Genomic DNA, 20,456 nt, shown 5'->3' with positions numbered 1-20,456 from the left:
AAAGCGTCATCTAGGCGACAAAACTTCCGGTAAAAATGTTTGAGATTTCATTGGAACAACAAAACCGTTCTGGAATTATTTTTATTTAAAAAGCATCTGAATACCAAAATATGTGTACAAATGAAGATACAGTAGGCTAGGCTTGAAATTTCAGCATTCATCCAGACATGATTTAAACATAACAGAAAGTGCGTAAAGCGTATAGGCATCTAGATTATCATTTTGTTATTTATTAGGTAAATTCATAGTAAATGAAATAATACAATGAAAATTACAATTACATAATTTGCAGGTAATATTTTCCCCGTTCTCTTAACAGCATTAAAGTTACAGATGGTCTATGTATAATTTGTCCACATTTTCACGTCACAGTTTCCCACCTGAAACAAAGTCAAATTGCAGTTTACTTAAAGTTAGGGACAGGTTTGGTGGCATGGTCAGTTTTATTTGTGGAAGTTATAGATCAACAGTGTAGTTATAGATACAATTAATTATTGTAATTACATACAGTTTATTTTTTTATATAACAAAAACATGTACACAATAAGTGCATTATATTAAATGATTAAAATACATACAGTACCTCAACAGCATGACCAGTATATATGTCAGATAAGCATAGAGGCACATCTGTATATGATAAATGAAGATCTCCAGCACAACTTGATGGGGATTCCTCTGTGCTTTTCCCAGCTGGCTGGAAACTACGTGCATGAATGAAATATTACAATGTTTGAAAGTGAAAATACCTGACACATTCCTAAACACTCTTCATTCATATAGTTCCTGACCTTGGTGAGAAATGTGCATTTGAGCGTTCACTTAAGGATTCTGGGTTCTCAGGTCTACTCTGATCAATCTGGTGTATTGCAGGGTCAGGCTCTGCAGGGCATCTGGTCTTTCGAATTTGGACGTTGTGAGAACATTCATGCTTCATCTCCTCAAAATAAAAAAGTTTTGATGTTGAGCAATAAGTGAACTATGAAAGCACATTAGGTAAAGGAATAGGTGCCCCACAAATAACATTTAGTCATCATTTACACATCTAAAGGCACAATTTTTGAAGTGAACAAAAGTGTGAATTGGATTTGATAGAGGGTTGTAGAGGGCGAGGTCATTAGTGACTATTAAGGGTCTAAAAAAGGTCCTCGAAAAGGTACTGTTGAATTTCAGAAGACATGGAATATAGTGCATTAATCTTATGGACTACTTTTACTTTCATTATACTTTTATGTTATTTTCCTTTTCTTTTATTTATCATCTGTTACATTTGTTAAGATAAATCATCAAAACTATATCATTGGATCAAAACAAAAGCTTGGACATTCTGTCTTAAATCTCCTTTTGGGTTTCATGAAGAAAGAAAACAAAATGTGTCCAAACAACAAGATGGTGAGTAAATTTCATCTTGTTTAAACTACTCCTTTTATAAAAAGTTCCCTCATGTGAATAGTGTTGAGAAAGCTTGTGTTGTGTGACTAACCAATTCTTTGATGCTGAAACCATCAGTGCATTGTAATCTCCATTTTCCATTTTTTGCCATGATTCTGCTCACATAAAAAAAGTTATAATAATATCAAATGTCTATTCATTTCAATTAGATGATGAACGTGTACATTTCTCACCTCTGGGTGTCAGCCATGTGAGAAAGCGAGAGGTTGTGCATTAATCTCATTTTGTGGGTAATTTCAGTAGTCTTTGACTTGATCAGTGGCTCATGGGTTCTCTGTTATGAGGAAAACAGAGAAACATGGACACATAATCCAAACATGTGCACCTAACTGATAGCCCTATAATTGTATTGATTGGGGTTAACTGGATAGGGGTGTCTACTAAATAAATAAATGTGAATGTAGGTACCCCAAAAAGCAAGTTGGAGTTGACTTTTTCCAGGAAGTTGGACTGCAGAGTGAAAAACTTTGGCACTTTGAACTCCCGAGTGAAGACCTGTGGAGACAAAATGCACTGCATAAACAGTATATACAGTATATATATATGTATATAGTAGTTTCACCCCAGAAAAATAGTTTTAAGCCAGTTATTTATATCTTGTACTGTGTCAATAGGAAATATCAGTCTCACCATCATCGAGTTTGTCTGTGATTACAAATTTAGACAGACTAAATCTAGAAGAACTGCGGCAACGTCTCCAAGACGCTTGAAGAAACCTACCTGCAAAGCTGCAGTACTGTGAAAAGTTTTAGACACTTGTGTAAAAACAGTGTAAAGTCAGGATGCTTTCAATAATAATGTCATAAATAGATTTTAATTATCAATTAACTTCTATTAACTAAATCAAATCAATATTTGGTGTGACCACCCTTTGCATTTAAAACAACATTTGTCCTCGGTACACTTGCACATAGTTTTTCTGGAAGCTTTGCTAGTAAGTTTCTTCTTGGAGATGTTGCCGCAGTTCTTCTTGATTAGTGTGTCTCAGTTTCTTCCTGTAATGTTCATTCAACATAAATAGGAACTGTTTTTTTTTTTTGTGTGTGTGTGTATTCCTTCATTGGTGATTATTCATCACTTCCATGGGTTATATAATGTCAGTGGGATGTCAGAGGTGACAGCACAAGTGTCATCTCTCTCAGTTGCTGTGCCACTGTGTGCACCTCACAATCTTTCAAGCCACACAATGTGTTGTCTCACACCCTGAGGTGACAGGGTTTAAGCGAGGGAGCCATCTGGGACAGCTGAACTGTTAATTTAGGTGCTTATTCGCACACGTCACAAAATGAATGATGTTAGGTGGATCTCACGTCTAAAGCTTCTACACAACAGCAACAATTGCAGTGGTAAAGCCTTGACTGTTAGTCATGCATATGCAAGCACATTGTAATGTAAGTGGAGAACAGGTGTAAAATTGTGTAAAATCCCTGTAAACCAAAGTGAGAGTGACATTAGATCACATTCAACTCTTTTCATGAGAAGTAATAACTGATTTTACATGCCTACACTTACATACCTAACTACAAGAAGTCCCAAATTAGATATCCCCCCATATGGCTTTTTCTTTTTTTTTTCTTTTTTACCGGGCAAAATATATTTCAAATAAGTTCTAAATATATTTTGAAAATAGGGCAGATATAGATTTTTTTTTACATATACCCAGTGTCTGAAGCAAGTGTGAGCGCGTATAAAAGGGACGCTACATTACATATTGCATTATTTATCCAAAACATAAACAATAAATAGATCAAAATGTGTTTCTTTGAGCTCTTTGTAATTGCTTAGCGTCTCATTGGTTCTGGACATATGGTATCTGACCGGACTGCGGAGCGCAGTGCACGTAAAGTGGCAGAGAAGTATGTGGAGAGATGATCGGGCCCCAGCAAACTTCCATGGCCCATTTCATTACGGACTGTTCCTGTAAAAGAAAGGGCGATGACCAACTCGAAAATAGCGGGAAAAAGAAAAGCAAGTCAAGCTTCAATCGTAATACTATGCCTCATATATTAGGTATGGATTTACGGCAACAGGTGCCACTGATATGAATATCAGACTGTATTTTCATTAATATTTGTGAAGCAGTCCTTTTTACATTTCGTTTCATCATATCCTGGAATTTATGTGCATTGTTTTGGATGCATATACGTTTTTTATTTTTATTATTATTTTTTTTTTTATGGAAGCCCAGGAAGAACAGCTTGTCTTGTGCACAGCTAAAAATACAGTATAAGCAGTTCATGCTCACATTAAAATTGTTTTGTATTCGTTGGTCTGGTCTGGTATTTTTTGTTAAATGTTAAAGCTTGATCTCTAATTTATACTTTTAGAAATGATTGGCTGAAATCACTGTGTGTTGCTATTGTATTCTGAATCTGTCTGACTGTTGAAACTGGCTCTTATTTTAATACAATTAGCGTTTTTTGTTGTCACCTGTTGTTGAGTGAAAACACTGACTATGTTTACAAGCTGTCAATATTCGGGTTATGGTCGGGTTAAGGTCACTATTTGGGTTTCTGAAACATTCGGAATAACCCGTTTACATGCGTGAGTAGAGAGAGTTACTCCTGTATACATGGAATTGGCAATATCCCGATGTAAACGGCGACGCACAGTTAGCGTCTTGACGTACGGACAACCTTAAGACGCAATATGCGTCATTTCCGATTCTTCTTTCTGTATCTTCATTTGTAAATCACAAATGATTTACTCTTAGCTTCTGACCAAGGCTGTATCTCAATACTAGTTTTACTTGATCTTAGTGCTGCGTTCGATACTATAGATCACACAATACTCTTAGATCGGCTACAAAACTATACCGGTGTTCAAGGACAAGCATTAAGCTGGTTCAGATCATACCTATCTGACCGCTACCATTTTGTCTATTTAAACGGAGAAAAATCGATCATAACTCCAGTAAACTATGGAGTGCCGCAAGGATCTGTGTTAGGCCCTCTATTATTCTCAATATATATGCTGCCACTTGGAAATATTATAAGGAAACATGGAATTAGTTTCCATTGTTATGCTGATGACACTCAACTATATATTTCATCACGGCCGGATGAAAACGCTAAATTATCCAAATTGACAGAGTGTGTTAAAGATATAAAAGATTGGATGACGCACAATTTTCTTTTATTAAATCCAGATAAGACAGAGGTAATACTTATCGGTTCAAAAAACCGCCCACAAAACCTCTTACAATACAACTTTAACATAGTAGGGTGTCCTGTTACTTTATCCTCTACAGTAAAAGACCTGGGTGTTATATTAGATTGTAACTTGTCTTTTGAAAATCATATTTCATATGTTACAAAAACAGCATTTTTCCACCTTAGAAATATTGCTAAATTACGTAACATGCTATCTGTTTCTGATGCAGAAAAGCTAGTTCATGCATTCATGACCTCGAGACTAGATTACTGTAATGCTTTATTAGCTGGTTGTCCTGCATCCTCAATAAACAAGCTACAGTTAGTCCAAAATGCCGCCGCTAGAGTTCTTACTAGATCAAGAAAGTTTGACCATATAACACCAATTTTATCATCACTGCATTGGTTACCTATAAAGTTCCGTATTAATTACAAGGTATTGCTACTGACTTATAAAGCCCTAAACGGCTTAGCTCCAGTTTATTTAACGGATCTTCTATCGCCCTATAATCCATCGCGCTCTTTAGATCACTAAATTCGAGGCTTCTGGTCATACCTAGGATATCCAGATCCACCAAAGGAGGGAGAGCATTTTCACATTTAGCACCAAAACTCTGGAATTGTCACGGAACGCTCATTTACGCCATCCTCTGGTTTCATTCGCTCCCTCTCTCCTGAATATTAAAACTACACTTCCCAGCATCCCTCCTTCATTATCTTCATTATCATCATTATCACCATCACCTGTTCTTTATTATCTCTCCCTTTATATGGACTGTGTTTGCCCTTGCTATGTGCGAAGTCTTGTTTTGCTCAGCGGACATTACCAAGCATACTCTGATTTACCGTGTTATTCTGAACCTTGATCTCTGCCTGTACTCTGGACTCTGTGAACCTTTGCTGCCTGCCTCGATCCCTGCCTGTACTCTGGACTCTGTGAACCTTTGCTGCCTGCCTCGACCCCTGCCTGTATCTGACTTTGAGTATTGGATTGTCCCTCTTACTACTGCTGTTCTCTGTATGACTCTGCCTGCCTGTTTTTCCTACCCGTGTTATTAAAGTCTTGCAAATGGATCCCTCTGCCTCAGCCTCAGCATTACAGGAATAGCCTTCCTGATACTGTTCGTTGCTCAGATTCGCTCTCCCAGTTTAAAACTAGATTAAAGACGCATCTCTTCAGCCAGGCATTCATATAATATTTTAATCTTACAGTTAAATCCGGTCTCTACTTCATAAACGCCAGAGGAGAACTGGCCCCCGACTGAGCCTGGGTTCTCCCAAGGTTTTTTTTTTCTCCATTAGGTCACCTAATGGAGTTTTTCGGTTCCTTGCCACTGTTGCCTTTGGCTTGCTCAGTTGGGGATGCTTAAATTGATTAATCGATTCACCAGTGCTATTGATCTGCATTACCAAACGTGGATGTTTTACACCAGAAACAAACACTGATGTACTATTTTATTTAATACTGTGAAGCTGCTTTGATACAATCTGTATTGTGAAAAGCGCTATATAAATAAAGTTGACTTGACTTGACTTGACTATCCAAAGACAACAACAACAACAGCAGCAGCACGCGGATAATGAATAGTTCGGGGCAGATAGCGATCACCTTTGTTTGCGCTTTCCTCCTCGCTCCAAAAGTGTGGTGCTGTTCTGCGTCTCGCCATGTTTACCTCTACTTCTTGTTTACTTCCGGTATACCAACGCATTCTCATCCTTGGGCGTCATACTGACGCTTTTGACATTTCGTCTACATCGAACGCACATGGCACCCTTTAGCGTCAATATGAGACGCACAGAGCTTTGTTCGGTTATGGGTAGGTTTAGGTCTAGTGTAGGGTTAGGGTTAGACCGCTAGGAGGCGCCTTCTGGCCCATTTCTATCTGCGTCTCATATTGACGCTAAAGGGTGCCATGTGCGTTCGATGTAGACGAAATGTCAAGAGCGTCAATATATGACGCCCCAGGATGAGAACGGGCTGAGTATACTGCACGCGGGTTTTTGTATGCGCCATCTCTACTCAAAAGACCAAGATTCCTTGCGAATAGAACATGCGCAGAACACAAATCAATGTTCCTTTTGATGGGGATATGCCGATACGCGTTTACATGACCAAATATTCGGGTTAGAAAAGGGGTACCCCAGGTATCATATCCGGGTTTTTAAAAACCGGGATATGAGCATATTCGGGTTTTTGCCGGTGTTTACATGGCCGTGCGCGACCGGGTTATTGCTAATATCCCGGTTTTGAACGGGTTATTGGCTGCATGTAAACGGCAGCAAAAATTATATTGCAGCCAGGGTAGTCTAGCAACTCTCCGTTGACTTTCGGAGCTGTAAAAACCTAAATTGGGTCAGGCCAATCACATCGTGTATAGAGTAGGCGGGGCGGGCTTAACATAATGACGACAGAGTTGCGACGGTTCCCTGCTACTTGAAAACAAAGAATGGCGGCTGCTGCTGGCGAACAGTCTTTCCAATCGGCTTTGGCCGCGACTCTGGAGGACTTGGAGTTAAGTTTTTCTTTGAGAAAAGAGCAAAGAACGGCACTTAAGTCATTCTTAGAAAAGGAAGATGTGTTCGTATTTTTGCCGGCCAGATTCAAAAGTTGAATCTATCAACCAACGTTAGCTCCGCTGTTGGGAAAACACTCTGGTTGGTTGAAACGCTGTCCTATTGCGTGCAGGGTGAATTTGAAAGACAGCCGTTTATCCCGCCCCTCGGATTGAGCCGTGTCTATGGTGAGTTGCCAGATCTAACATCTTGATGTAGGTCTGGCTTGCCAGGCTAACCTAGTTCATTATATGCAAATAAATGATAGGCTGTTACTGTTTTACACAGTACTATGTTTCAAAACGATGCATCTTAAAATTGAGGCATTAAAATTGACAACTGGTCCCTGGAATTTTTTTTTATGAATATGCTGGTTCCTGGCACAAAAAAGGTTGGGAACCCCTGGTTTAGACAAGCGATTCCTTGCGGGTCATAAACATTCCCCTCTGGTGAGCCTTCCATTTCTCCCGGACATGCACACTGAGGTGTTGGGCTAGTGGAGTAATCCTTATTCCGCTTGTGTATTTAAATGAGGTTTTATTAACAAAGTTCGGGAAGAGCACGTTCAGATAATTAACACAAGTGGAGAGCACTCAGCAATCAATGGTAAGAGGTATATATACACTCAGCAGTCTCACCTCAATCCATTGACAGTTTTTGCAGCATCCCCCCACCACCCCTTCTCCACACTTCTAGTCCTAAACACTTACATGCGGGGGGAGTACTATGGGTTTGGGCTGAACTCCGAGCTCGGAGACCTCCCTCCGGACAGCATGCCAAATACGCATTAAACCTTACCCCCTCAAATTATATGTAAGTAAGGACTAAATTTTGGGACAGGAATGTTATTCCAGGATCAACTAAATATCTTGATCCAGGAACATGTCTTACTTGGCAAAATCACGGTGACCCTCTGGTCACACCCCACGCTGCCACAAATGGTCATTTGTGGGGTGTAGGTTTTTATTTTATTTTGTAAAATGTGTGTATGAGTGGGATGAGCGGTAGAGATTGGTGATGGTGAGTTGACTAACGGATCACCTTAAAAAAATACAAAAGGTGGCTCTGGTGACTCGTGAAATGAGTCGACTCGTCGCTTTTCTCAGAAAAAGAAAGAAAAGAAAAGAATATGAGATGTAGCTGGCAAACGGGTCTGCTCACTCATAAGAGAGTAATTTGCTCAAGAGTTTATCCTGCTGGGTGCAGGAGTTTAACTTGAAGCAGATTGGTGACAGCCACAGTGAAATGAGGCTCTCTACTGTCTTACTGAGGTTGAGTGCTTCCCTTATGAAAGATGTGCTTAAGGTTGATTTTTGATAAAAAAAAAAAAAATGCTAGTTGTGGTGAAATGATGCAACTTTGTTTTGTGTCGATTGCTCTACCCCCAGTACGGCTAGAGGTAACATTGCTAAGACAATGTTAACACCCCCCAAACCACCTTAAAGGAGAACTCCGGTCAATTTTAACATTGAGCTAATTTTTTTGTACATTTGGAGTGCTGTCAGTACAGAGAACAACGACACAGCGCACATACCTGTATTTACATCCTGTTTTCGGTCGAAGTCCACAGTAATCGATTGTCGAGTTCACGCGCATAGGTTTAGTACCTATGATCACGCGTGTGAACTCGACAATCGACTACTGTGACCTTCGACCGAAAACAGGAAGAAAATACAGGTATGAGTGCTGGCTGAATAAACATCATTTTTATTCATATCTTTCACATCTACTGCAGTCAGATTAACCCGCGTTCACCCCGAAGGAATCACTCACATTGGCTGTGCACTTGTAATGACACATCAAATATGTTAAGAGGCTAAAAGCAGGTTTAAAACTTGCCCCATTGAAGTCAACAGGGTGCAAATTTTAAAAAGAGGATAACACGGTGTAGGCAACATCGATTTTTGTCGTTGTTCTCTGTACTGACAGCACTCCAAATGTACAAAACAATTAGCTCAATGTTAAAATTGACCGGAGTTCTCCTTTAAGGAAGAGCTTGACAGATAAGAGTTGAGGTGGACTAAGTTGCAAGAAGCTCTTCACTCTCTCATCTGTTGCCCTCCCCAATTTAGCCATCCCGGCGGAAAACATCTGATCATAGCAATGTTTGCATGTGCTCTGAAGAATTTGGCACTCCAGTGAAGTCACGTCACATTTATTTATATAGCACTTTATACAATAGATTGCTTCAAAGCAAGCAGGTTATGTTTATTAAACATGAGAAAAAAACACTGAAAAAAAAAATGCCTTCAGAGACACTAATTAGAGTCTGACTTGAAACTTTACCAAATAATTTCTTGTGTCTCCCCATTATTAATCAAAAAAAAAAAAAATCTTTTGCTTAAAATATGAAATACTGATTCTCTAATACAATAAATTATTCAGCTCAAAGGCAGCCGTAGTAAAACAGACATTTTCTCATGCAAGTGTAAGAGAGATGTTTGGATGTCTTCTAAAGGGCTATATTCTCTCACACATGCACACAGTGTCTGTCCATGTGATGGATGTCTGGTATCTTTTTTCCATGTGATTCTGACTGTGTTTTCTTATGTGATGACACCGTAAATGGGCCGCAGGGCCGATTAATACCCCGACTACTGGTCCTTCCCATATCTGTTTGCCATCCCCTATCCCTCTTCCAGACCCATGCTCTGTTTGCACACATCCACTATGACAGGGAGGTGTGAGAAAAATGAACCTTTCGTGTGTTTCTGCAGGTTCCACTCACATCCCGGATTTACTCCTACTCTTCAACCTCCTTACCTCGCCTTTATACGGTCTGAACTCTGGCAACTACTGGTGTCTTGCAGTCAACTCTAGTCTACTTAAATGCTAGTTTTCACATAGCAGGCAACTAAAAAAAACTGACATACCCTAGATTTTCAGTAAAAATGTTTTACTATAAGAAAGCTAGTCCTTAGTCCTTCAGGCTGTTTTGACGTTTTGCTTACTTCCAATATCCCAAAGAGTTCAACTAAAGCAATATTCAGTTGACTTGAGAAATATTTTTAACATCTATTAAAGTATTCTAAGTAAATAAGTCTTCTACAAACTTAAGTTTTATTTTATTTTGTTTACATTTAGACTTTCAGACAAAAACTTTAGTAACTTTAATATTTTAAAAGTATGGATGATGTGCTGGATTACTTTCTAGATTTCACAGACTAACACTTTTAAACATATTGTCAGCGTGGGGGTGCAAAAAGGTATAAATAAAAAGTACTGGATCTATTTGCAAGCCGTTTTCTTTAATCAAAATAAACTCAGGATTGCACTTCTTAGGCTCTTTAGAAACAAAACATGATAGACAGAACAACCACCAAAATTACAGCAAGATCTGACAAAGACTAGAGACTGAACAAAATAATTAACAAGACCGGTGTACACATGAGGGCAAATCAAATGGGGGGATGACTGACAGAAGTGGAGCTTGTGGAGGTGAAGACCCAGCTTGAGTCAAAGAGACTGGGCAACACCAAAAGATCCTGGAGGCCGAGGCAGAGCTGCGTGGACGGGTGGCCAAGGTAAAGCCAGGAGGACTAAGGTGGAGCCGGTGCAACTAAGGACTGAGTTGCAGCTGGATGGAAGGAGGAGCCCGACAGAACCAAAGGGGTGGAGGGACGAGGTACAGCTGAAGGCTCGGAAGTCCATGGCGAAAACAATGACTGGCCAAGTCAGAGCTAGAGGGACGAGGAAGCCTGGTGAAGCCATAAGGATGACTTCCCAGGTGGAGCTGAGGGAGTGAGGAGCCAAGGTGGAGCCAACTGATCGACGGGCTGAGGTGGAGTGACGAGTTTAAAGGGTCGACTAGAGGCTAGAGGGTCGACACACCAGGGCGGAAGCCCAAGACGGAATCGAGCTAATAAAAGGGGCCAGCGAAGGAGGAGCCGAAGGGCTGAAGGGAGCCAACGGAGACAGGACAGAAGAACTGGATGGCACGGGCAGAGGGTTACGAGACGACCTCCTTGGCTGTGACAGGACAGTCAGTAATTTCAAAACTGCCTTCTTGGTAAATACGGGACAGGCAGAGAGCCTGTATTCAGTTGACTTGAGAGATATTTTTAACATCTATTAAAGTATTCTAAGTAAATAAGTCTTCTACAAACTTAAGTTTTATTTTATTTTGTTTACATAAAACTTTTTAGGCTCTAGCTCTGGGACAAGGGTAGCCTTAGGAGTATGTGAGGGTCGGCTCACGCACCTGGTCAGACATGGCATTTTTCGGCTCTGGGCTCTGGCTTCTGGCTTCACCCCATGCAGGGCTTTGGTTCATGCATCGTGGGCTCACGCTCTGATGCTTGTTTCACACTGGATGTGTATTTAAAGAGCGGAAGCAGCACGCACCCATTGTGCTTTCACACTGGCAGCGTTTGTCATGCACAGCTAAACCGCGGCTTGTGTTCGGAAAATACAGATGAGTATCATCCATTGTGTCACCTTTTTCAGGTGTTCTTCTCTGACCACTGTCACGTGCTTTGATTGGGCAGCATAGTCCGTGAGGGGCTGCCACTTTACTTTTGTTTCGTTGTTTATGTTTATTTCACCGGTTCCCACCTCCTCCTTCCCGGAACTTAAAATGTGTTACAGTGAGGTTTACAGGGGTGAATTTAACAGAGGCCAGTTGGTACGAGACGGATGTGCAGGTAAAACTCACTATCCTGGCCTTAAGAGGCACACTAGCGCATCCATGCTGGGTACAAATGTAACAAAAGTCCTTGATGTTGAAAATTGATGGATTCAGAATTCAAAGAGATGCCAGAAAATAGACCAATCACAATTACACTGTGCCATTGAATTAACTGCAGAAGTTTAAAACTTTAACCCTCTGGGTTTTATGAATGCGTCAGCGCGTTCTGGCACATTAATATTTTCACATTAATAAGAGCGAAAATAACTTAAAATACTCTGTCATAATTGGTCAGATAAGAGTAAGACATCGTTCGAAACTGTAAAGTGTCTATTTTTATTTGTTCATGTTCAAAAAGATTTTAAACAAACCCTGCAACCAGAATGTTTAAGGAATATCAAATCAGTACTGTTCTGCAAACACAGTTTTTTGAGGAGCTTAAAGAGGTCTTATGACATAAGGCTTTTTGGTTCCTATTTGAAAGCTTTTTTTAAAAAAAGAAATAAAATATCTAGTATTCTTTTTAGAATATGAATTCTTATTTTAAAAGTTCAATATAAAAGTCTCTAGTTATAAGTGTAGATGATTGTCAGGGTTATGCATGTTTGTGTGTGATAGAATGACAAAGCGCACAACTGCTGCAGGTGTGTTTGCCTCCATGTTCCTGCTTACTGGGATCAGACGCTGTGGTTTGACACTTACTTCAGGAAACATGAGCTCAGTTTCGTCTTGTCCCCAGGTCTGTTTGCCCTGCTGTTGGAAAGCATTCACCCCTCCTCCACCCCCTCTTAGTGAGATTGGCATCTGTGAAGAGAGCAGACATTACAAACAGACAAAATGTATAACTCAGATTTCACTTCAACACAACTTTGAGAGGTATTTTTCACTTTCATTAATCATCCTTTTAAATTTGCATTATTGAGGATGAACATAATGAACGCAATGCCTGGTTGACATGACTTTGCTTTTCTACTTCTCTCTGAGACAGATCTCCACATTTTTCCCACTTTGCAAGATGGCCAGATACATGAGCTATACATGCAAGCAATCCTTGGAGTGAGCATAGGGTTAATATGTTCCTAATTATGTGCTACTTCTCAAGAAGATCCTCGGACACAGCCCAGCTCACACCCGATAACACTGCACACCCGGGTGAGGACACACTTTGTCTGCTGGGTGCAAACTGGCCCTCCAGAGGGATACAGTGCAGGAAAGTGTTTCCTCAAAGCACTGTATAGCAGCTAAAAAACCTGTAACAAGCCTGTACACTAGACACCGACAGGGAGAATGAGAGTAACATTAATTTGTGTAGGAAAGGAAGATTGTGTTGATGAATGATTTTAGCTATATGAAAAGTCCACAAACATTGGATTCAAAATAAATGTTCTGGGGGAAAAACATGGGTGTGTAAGTGCACAAATATAGAGGGAACAATTTGTTCCGTGTATTTCTCCTTTCAACTCAGTGATGATGGAGCAATGTTCCTCAGACAAATTTGTCTGTCCATCCTGAAAATAAAAAAGTGTGAAATTCAACATAGTAGATAGATGTTGTGACTCAGTATCTCTCATAGAAACCAAACAATCTGAGGTAAATATAAAAAGAAATAGACTCAAATGTATAATTAATAGTTTTCAAAGCTGTGATTATTGTGGTTGTGAAGTTTGACAAGCTGTACAGAACTAAGTAACCAGCCTGCCACATAGAACTTAGTAATAGTGACCCAGGGGAAAATCCAATTGCTCAGAGGTTGCTATTTCATAGCTCACGAGATGTTACAAATTTCTCAGTTAAAATGCCTTAGGGGAAATAAAAATAGAAACAACCAAGACCATTATTGGTGATAAAATCAGTGTGGATTAGCATAGCGCAAATAATTCGGTCTTGGAAGAACATGACGAGAAATGTGTGATTTCATAGTTTCATTTTTCATAGAAAACTCTCAATAACAGACTTTGGTATCTTGCCAAATGGTGAATGTGATTTCACCAAACAAGTTCCTGAATCAAAATCTTTGTTTCATTAAACAACATTCAAATTAACTAATCACATTTAAGGGACAAATTTACAGTTTATGTCAAGTTAAGGTTTACAAACAGGGTTATGTGCTTCTACATCAGTGTTATTCACCTATCATTTCCCTCTGATTTTAGGTATATGTTAGGGTTAGGTTTAGGTAGGAACAGGCTTAGAACTACATTTCTGGACAGGAATGTTTCTCCAGGATCAACAACATGTTGATTCAGGAACATGTCTTACTTGGCAAAATCACGGTAACCCTTTGGAAATCTGAGCATGGTTTTGGGATATTGTTGAAATCTATTCTGAAAATCTACAGGAGATACATATGAGGTAATGAGCTAAGGTAATTTCTTTAGGAGAAAAATCTAAATCCTTAAACTCATCGCTGTGTAGGGGAAATCTGAGATCTATCTATATAGAGAGAGACCTTTTGTTTAAGGTCCAGGAGATCTTTTCCAAACAGTTTAACTCATTCCCTGACCTCTGGCTTGATGTGACATCCCAGGCCAAATTGGTCAGTCTCTTTTGTGTGTGAAATGAATTAGACATTCTCCCCTGGGTGATGTTTGTCCATGATGTGCTGACTGGAGGAGATCTTCCTCAACTACTGAGGGTCATCTCACTGCTATGTGAACAATCAATTCTCTTTTCCCATAGAGTTGAGGTTAAAATGGCTTCCAGCAGAATGTGAGTTTGTGTAAGGCCAGCAGTGCAAACAGCATGGGGAGAGAAGAGAGTTGCAGGCCTTTTCAATCCCAGCAATATTTTAAATAGTCTAAATAGAGGCTAATTTCAACGTTTCATAAAATGAACTGAAGCCGTTTTTGTAAAAATGAGTAGCTAAGAAATGCAAAGAAAAGAAAGAAGGCAGAAAGGCAAAGGTCAGTGATTTATTGAATGAGCAGAAACTTACATGTTCATTTTGTGCTGTGGAGTCATCAGGTGTGATCTGAAGTTTCGGTAGAGATCCAGACTTCTGTTTTAGCATGTCCTTAAGAGTCACATCTGGGCTGGAATTACTGCTGTTCTCTGCTAGCATGAAATGTCAATGAAGTTTATATACAAGTGAATTATAGCAACAACAACAACAACAAATAGCATTAGAGTTGGTAAGTTTGATTTATTTCCTTTTTCAGTACAAGTTTTTCCTATTTCAGTACAAGTGTACACTGCAGTCACAAGTTTTGGATCGGTAAGAATTGTAATGTTTTTAAAAGAAGTCTCTTCTGCTTACCAAGACATTTATTTGATAATAATAATAAAAAAAGGCAGTAATATTGTTAATAAGAGTTTGATCACAGGTATAAATTACACTTTACTATATTCACATTATAGAAAAAAGCTGTTTTAATATGGAATTCAAATTTCACAATATTACTGGGTTTTTCTTTTTTTTTTCAGCATTGGTGAGCAAAAGAGACCTTTTAAAAACATTAAAAATCTTACAGATCCAAAACTTTTTTGTACATTATCTCTCAATATAATGTACTGGGTAATGTAATGGGTTTTATTACCCATCACAAGGCATTACTATAGAAAAACATTGTAATACCATTGCCAATTGCCTGTAGTTGCTTCTCTAGTTGACTTGTGCTTCTGTGTTGTTCCGCCCAGACCTTGAACACCTCCTGCTCCCTGCGGCTCTGAAGATACCCGAGTCGGGTCAGCTGTTTCTGCAGATCCAGAACCTCAAAGGCCAGATTAGAGATTACATTAGAAGAGTAATCATGCACGTTCATTCTTAAACCCAAAGATTATCTCTTAGTTAATATCCATGGAGAGAGAATGCAGAGTAATGCTGGTCTCACCAGGTAGTGGTATGTTTTAGGTAAACACCTCAAGTATGCGTCCTTGTGTGTGAGGGTTGATCTGGTGACCCTCTGAATGGTGACAAACTTCTGTGACAGAAAGAGTAAATTGACGATGGAAAGAGAATGAACTTTGAAAAGGAATCTCTAACTTGATCGCAGACACTGATAACAAATCTGGGAACACCTAGCATTTTTGAAATCTCTTTTGAAACTGAAGAGACACATGAGGTATTTTTCTCTGGAGAAAAATCTGACATTTAAGCTCGATTTGCTCTCAGTTTAAGAGTCAAAGAGAAACAATTGAGATTTCATTTGAGCATTTTTCATTCATTTGTGTTGGCATTCCCATTCTGAGGTTCCAGAGAGGACCCCTGTCTTTCAGTTGAGCTGGGAACCCCCAGCATACAAAACGAATGAGAAGTAAACATGCAACCACAGGAAGCCATTAACTGCAACAGGGATCAATTAGGCCCCAGCAGGTGTCCATGGCTCGGCCTGCATCATCATGAAGTCTGGACAAAGTTTTTCGGCCTGAGCTGAGGAAACAACAGGGCAGTTTCATTTGCTCAGCAATTTGTACCAAAGGTTTCCTACTGGCAGCCCATAAAGTCCTTTATAGCTCTCCCTTTGTCCTCCCCTCCAGTGCTGGTCATTAGAGGACACAATTACAGCCCACTGAAGAAGGCTTGCTTTTATAGGAGGAGATTGATAAGCCAAAGACCCCTCCTCCACATCCTTACCCCCCAGTTTCTACCTCTTATTGTCCTCAACCCAGACGGCCAAAATCAAAGTCAATCACAAGTCCACACCAACTACTTCCCCCATATTACAAAGATGAGGAGCTTCCTCAATCCTCTGGACTTTAGTAACACTTCAAAGTGGCACTGTGAGACACGCATCTACTCTTCTACAATGGCTTGCACTACAGCGCAACATCAAATGGACATCTAGATCAATTTTTGCTCATGCTGTTTTGTACGTTTTAGCCTAACTTAACTTCAGTAAAGCCAGAGGAATTTGTGTGTGTGTGTGTGTGTGTGTGTGTGTGTGTGTGTGTGTGTGTGGTTATACAGTAGGTGCTCTAATATAGTTCAGGGAACTTAATGGAGTTGATTATCTTTGGCTCTAAATGTCCTTTTAGGAGGAATAAAAATACACACAAGAGACAATTAAGACAATTGTTGACATTCAGTAGGAGTATAGACTTATAAAATGTATGTGGACAGTATAACTGACATGTATTTGGTCTTGGGAGAATTTGATGAATATCATTTTGAGGGTAAGATCTCTAACTTTTGCAGACTTTGATGTCTTGGCAAATAAGCACAGTCTGAGACGTTGATATTTCTTCTGAACAGGAGACACTTGTGAGATTAGTACACTCTCAGAAAAAAAGGTACAAAAGCTGTCACTGGGACAGTACCCTTCAAAAGGGTTCTAAGATGTACCATTTAGGTACTAATATGTACATGTTTGGTACCAATATGTACCTTTGAGGGACTTAAATGCACTCTTTAGGTACAAAGTTGTACCTTTTGAAAAGGTGCTGCCACAGTGACAGCTTTTGCACCTTTTTTTCTGAGAGTGTAGGGTGCAAAAGTCTCAATTTGATCTCAATTTAATTGCTGTCTAGGAAAACTAATTTTCTCTCAGTTGTTTTTTTCTTTTCTATAGGAGTTTAGCAAGGTTAGGGTCGCAACTTTTCAGGGTCACACAGCCACAGCAAGGAAATGAATACCGTATGACTGTCCATACAGTTGCTGGTAAGGTTTCACTGTCATGAATATTTCAGCACAGAGACTTCTTTTCCTGCTCTGATGGAGAGACAGGAAGCGGGTAACTTTATTTGAAATGTTAATGGCTGATGTGATGTGCTTGTTCCTCAAACGTATGGAGATGTGTGTACGTGTCAGGTGGGTGTGATTGGCTTTGGCCTGAATGTCTACGAGCTCATTTCAGATGGTAGAGGAAGTCTGAGGCAGACATGTGAGATTGGTTTACAACAACACCAGTAACAACATTCACAATGATAAACCATGTGTAAAGAATGAAGAGAGCTTCAATTATACTAAACCTACTATCCCATGCAGAAAGTCACCTTATTTATTCCCCATTGCAGTGGAAAAAAACATAACAAAAACCAAGCATTGATTCACAAACTAGTTCTAAATAACCTAGTTCACACATAATTCTAAATGAGAACAATACATTTTTAGTTCTGTCCACCATTTAAATACCATTATACTTACAATTTATATTGGCCAAAACAATAGATTGATATTTTGAAATGTTACCTTTACAGTTTTGCTGTTAACTAAAACTAAAACAATAAAAAAAACATTAATAAACTTAAACTTGTTTTTATTTTAACTAGTTGCCAAGCCAACATTTCTCATTTAAATTCAGTTAAACATGATTAACTAAAATATCTAAAAATAAAAAATATATAGTTAAAACTATATAATAATAATAATAATAATAATAATAATAATAATAATAATAATAATAATAATAATAATAATAATAATAATAATGCATTACATTTATATAGCGATTTTCTCTGCACTATATCTCAACCCCCTCCAACATGCTTCCTTAAATATAAAGAGATACAACGGAAAACACGGGGAAAAAATGCAACCTTTTCTATCCAAGTCTTCTTTTCTCAGCACTGCCTTCTACTGGCGAAATTTAGTAACCGCTACTCTTGCTTTATGCTCTCTATAATGAAAACAATTTAGTAATAATTAGTCATTGATTCCAGGAGGGTGTACCTTCGCTTTATGCCCTTCCCCGAGTCTGGTATTATCTGAATCAAGGGGCTTCATCTCTTGCCTTTGTCTTTGAACTTTTTCCCTCAGTAATGTAGCATACTGATATGAAAGCATGTCTTTCAAGTGGTGTATTCTGTAGTATGTCTCTAGATGGCGCTAGAATGTAAGAAAAAGAGAACGAAAGCATCAGCGTGTGACTGACAACATAAGAGAGCAAAAGAGAACAATTCATTTGTGAAACTGTTGTCAACTCTTTCATCCATACAGAATATTGATTCATATATTCATGGAGAAAAATAATTACTTCCAATAAATAATTAGATCATTTAGTTTCATTGTTTAATTGTTGATTAGACTAAAAAATGATATAGGCCTACTGGTATAGCCTACACGAGGTATAGGAGCTATACGATAGGTGAACGCTTTTGTTGTTGAAGTTGAAATCTAATAATTCCGGTAATTATGACATGGCGTGAACGCACCTTATAGGCCTATGCGCTCATTTTAATGGCACATTTCTGGCAATCACAGCTACCAGTGCGAGTAATTAAACTGTAAAAGATAATCAAATAAATTTGTATTTTTTTGCAGGGCAACAGTGAAGTGTATATTGATACTAAATAAAGTGAGACTATGAGAGTCTAGTAAAGTGAGACTAGCACACTGTGGTCCTTTTCCTCATAGGTGAGGTTTCTATATGGACTTCACTTTGCACCTGGGCCTTTGTTGGCATGCAGCTAGTCTTTCAATCCATCAAGGCATTCGGATAAGCCTACTAATTGGGTTTATTATGTGCAGCTGCAATTTAATGCCAATTTAAGCAGGCTAATATTCTGGACTTTGAGAGTGATTTGACAATGTTTACTCTAAGGTTCCATAAAGCACATTCTGATTGTCATTTGATTTGGAACAGAATAGGCCTACTGAAAGTACCTGATCTAGAAGAGCTTTTCGTTTTCTTTCAAGGACTTGATCAGAATCCACAGCATAAGCAGAAGTCATTGCCATCGGCCCTGTTCTGCTGGGGTTTTGCGGTCTCCTCTTCTGACGGTCAGATAGACTGGCTCCCTTTTGGAGAGAGAAATCACACTTGGTTGACAAGACACAACAGCAGCTGTGCTCTTGTCTTCTCTTGTCACAGAGATCACAACACACCAGTTAGTAATTGCATGGATTTTCCTGAATTGGCTAGTAATCAGTATCAAATGGCAAAGAAACTAAGCTAGTACGATTGCAAAAGAGCGCAAATTACAGTAATAAGCCGCAAGATGCTATTTGTAGCAGTGATTTTTCCATGGCTAAAGAATGTGGGTTTTAAATAATTTCACTATTTTGGTTTCACTGGATGTTGCCATTTTTGTCCTGTTTTGTCCAACTTCTAAAATTAAAATGTTATGATTTAAAGAGCAAATGGTAATTTATTTAAAAATATTTCTGTTTCTCTTTTTCTTTCCCCCCCAAAATATCAATTTTTAATATTTTAGATTTTATAGATTATAATAGATTCATAGATTTTAATATCTAAAAGACCGAAGCAGCACAAACGAAACTTTTTACAGCACAAACAGGCACTGTAAGCTGTTAAAAGTAGGCCTATTCAGAAAACTTAAGACACTACACAATTTTTTTTAATACATTTTTTTTTTTTATTGGTTATTTTAATTTATTTTAATACAAAATTAAGCCTCAGTCACACGTAGCTTACAGCCAGAGTAGTGACAGTAGCCTATACATTACATATCGTAGTGCATTGGTGATTATATAAAGACCAAATGTCAATAGCACAAATCTAAAATAAAACATTCCCATATCTAAAGAAAAGAACACTGACAGCTGCGGCCCTGTGCGAGCACAAACGAACCGGACAGGTTTGTAGACGAGATGGATGGAGAGCGCGGCTTGCTTGCGTGACGTTACTACTCCTCCAAAGATTTTGTGATGTCTAAAGAATGGAATCATTTATGATGGTTATTTCTACGGCACAAAACAGCACAAATCGAGCACAAACAAAAAGCACCGGTTTGGGGCGATTTGGACGGCATGGGGTGGAGAGTGACGTCACTGT

The 20,456-nt window shown here is 39.0% G+C and overlaps 1 protein-coding gene across 2 annotated transcripts; it reads right to left on the bottom strand.

Annotated features, from left to right (window-relative positions):
- Positions 1-52: 52 nt before the first annotated feature.
- On the bottom strand, positions 53-19,524 carry LOC308682199 (uncharacterized protein). 2 transcript variants are annotated; one of them, XM_081351719.1, is made up of 12 exons: positions 19,325-19,524; positions 18,392-18,547; positions 15,615-15,704; positions 15,359-15,494; positions 14,720-14,838; positions 12,487-12,588; positions 1,861-1,947; positions 1,626-1,726; positions 1,484-1,547; positions 792-937; positions 584-704; positions 53-380 (listed from the first exon to the last, which is right to left on the bottom strand). In XM_081351719.1, exons 1-12 carry the CDS (start codon positions 19,397-19,399, stop codon positions 339-341), a joined length of 1,239 nt encoding a protein of 412 aa, XP_081207845.1. In that variant the 5' UTR covers positions 19,400-19,524; the 3' UTR covers positions 53-338. The 2 variants fall into 2 exon arrangements, with proteins under 2 accessions (XP_081207845.1, XP_081207846.1); XM_081351720.1 differs by lacking the exon at positions 18,392-18,547.
- Positions 19,525-20,456: the final 932 nt, after the last annotated feature.

The sequence above is a fragment of the Scardinius erythrophthalmus genome (genome assembly GCF_964197995.2).
Source record: "Scardinius erythrophthalmus genome assembly, chromosome: 21".
NCBI lineage: Eukaryota > Metazoa > Chordata > Actinopteri > Cypriniformes > Leuciscidae > Scardinius > Scardinius erythrophthalmus.
This window is presented reverse-complemented; position numbering and strand designations above follow the sequence as displayed.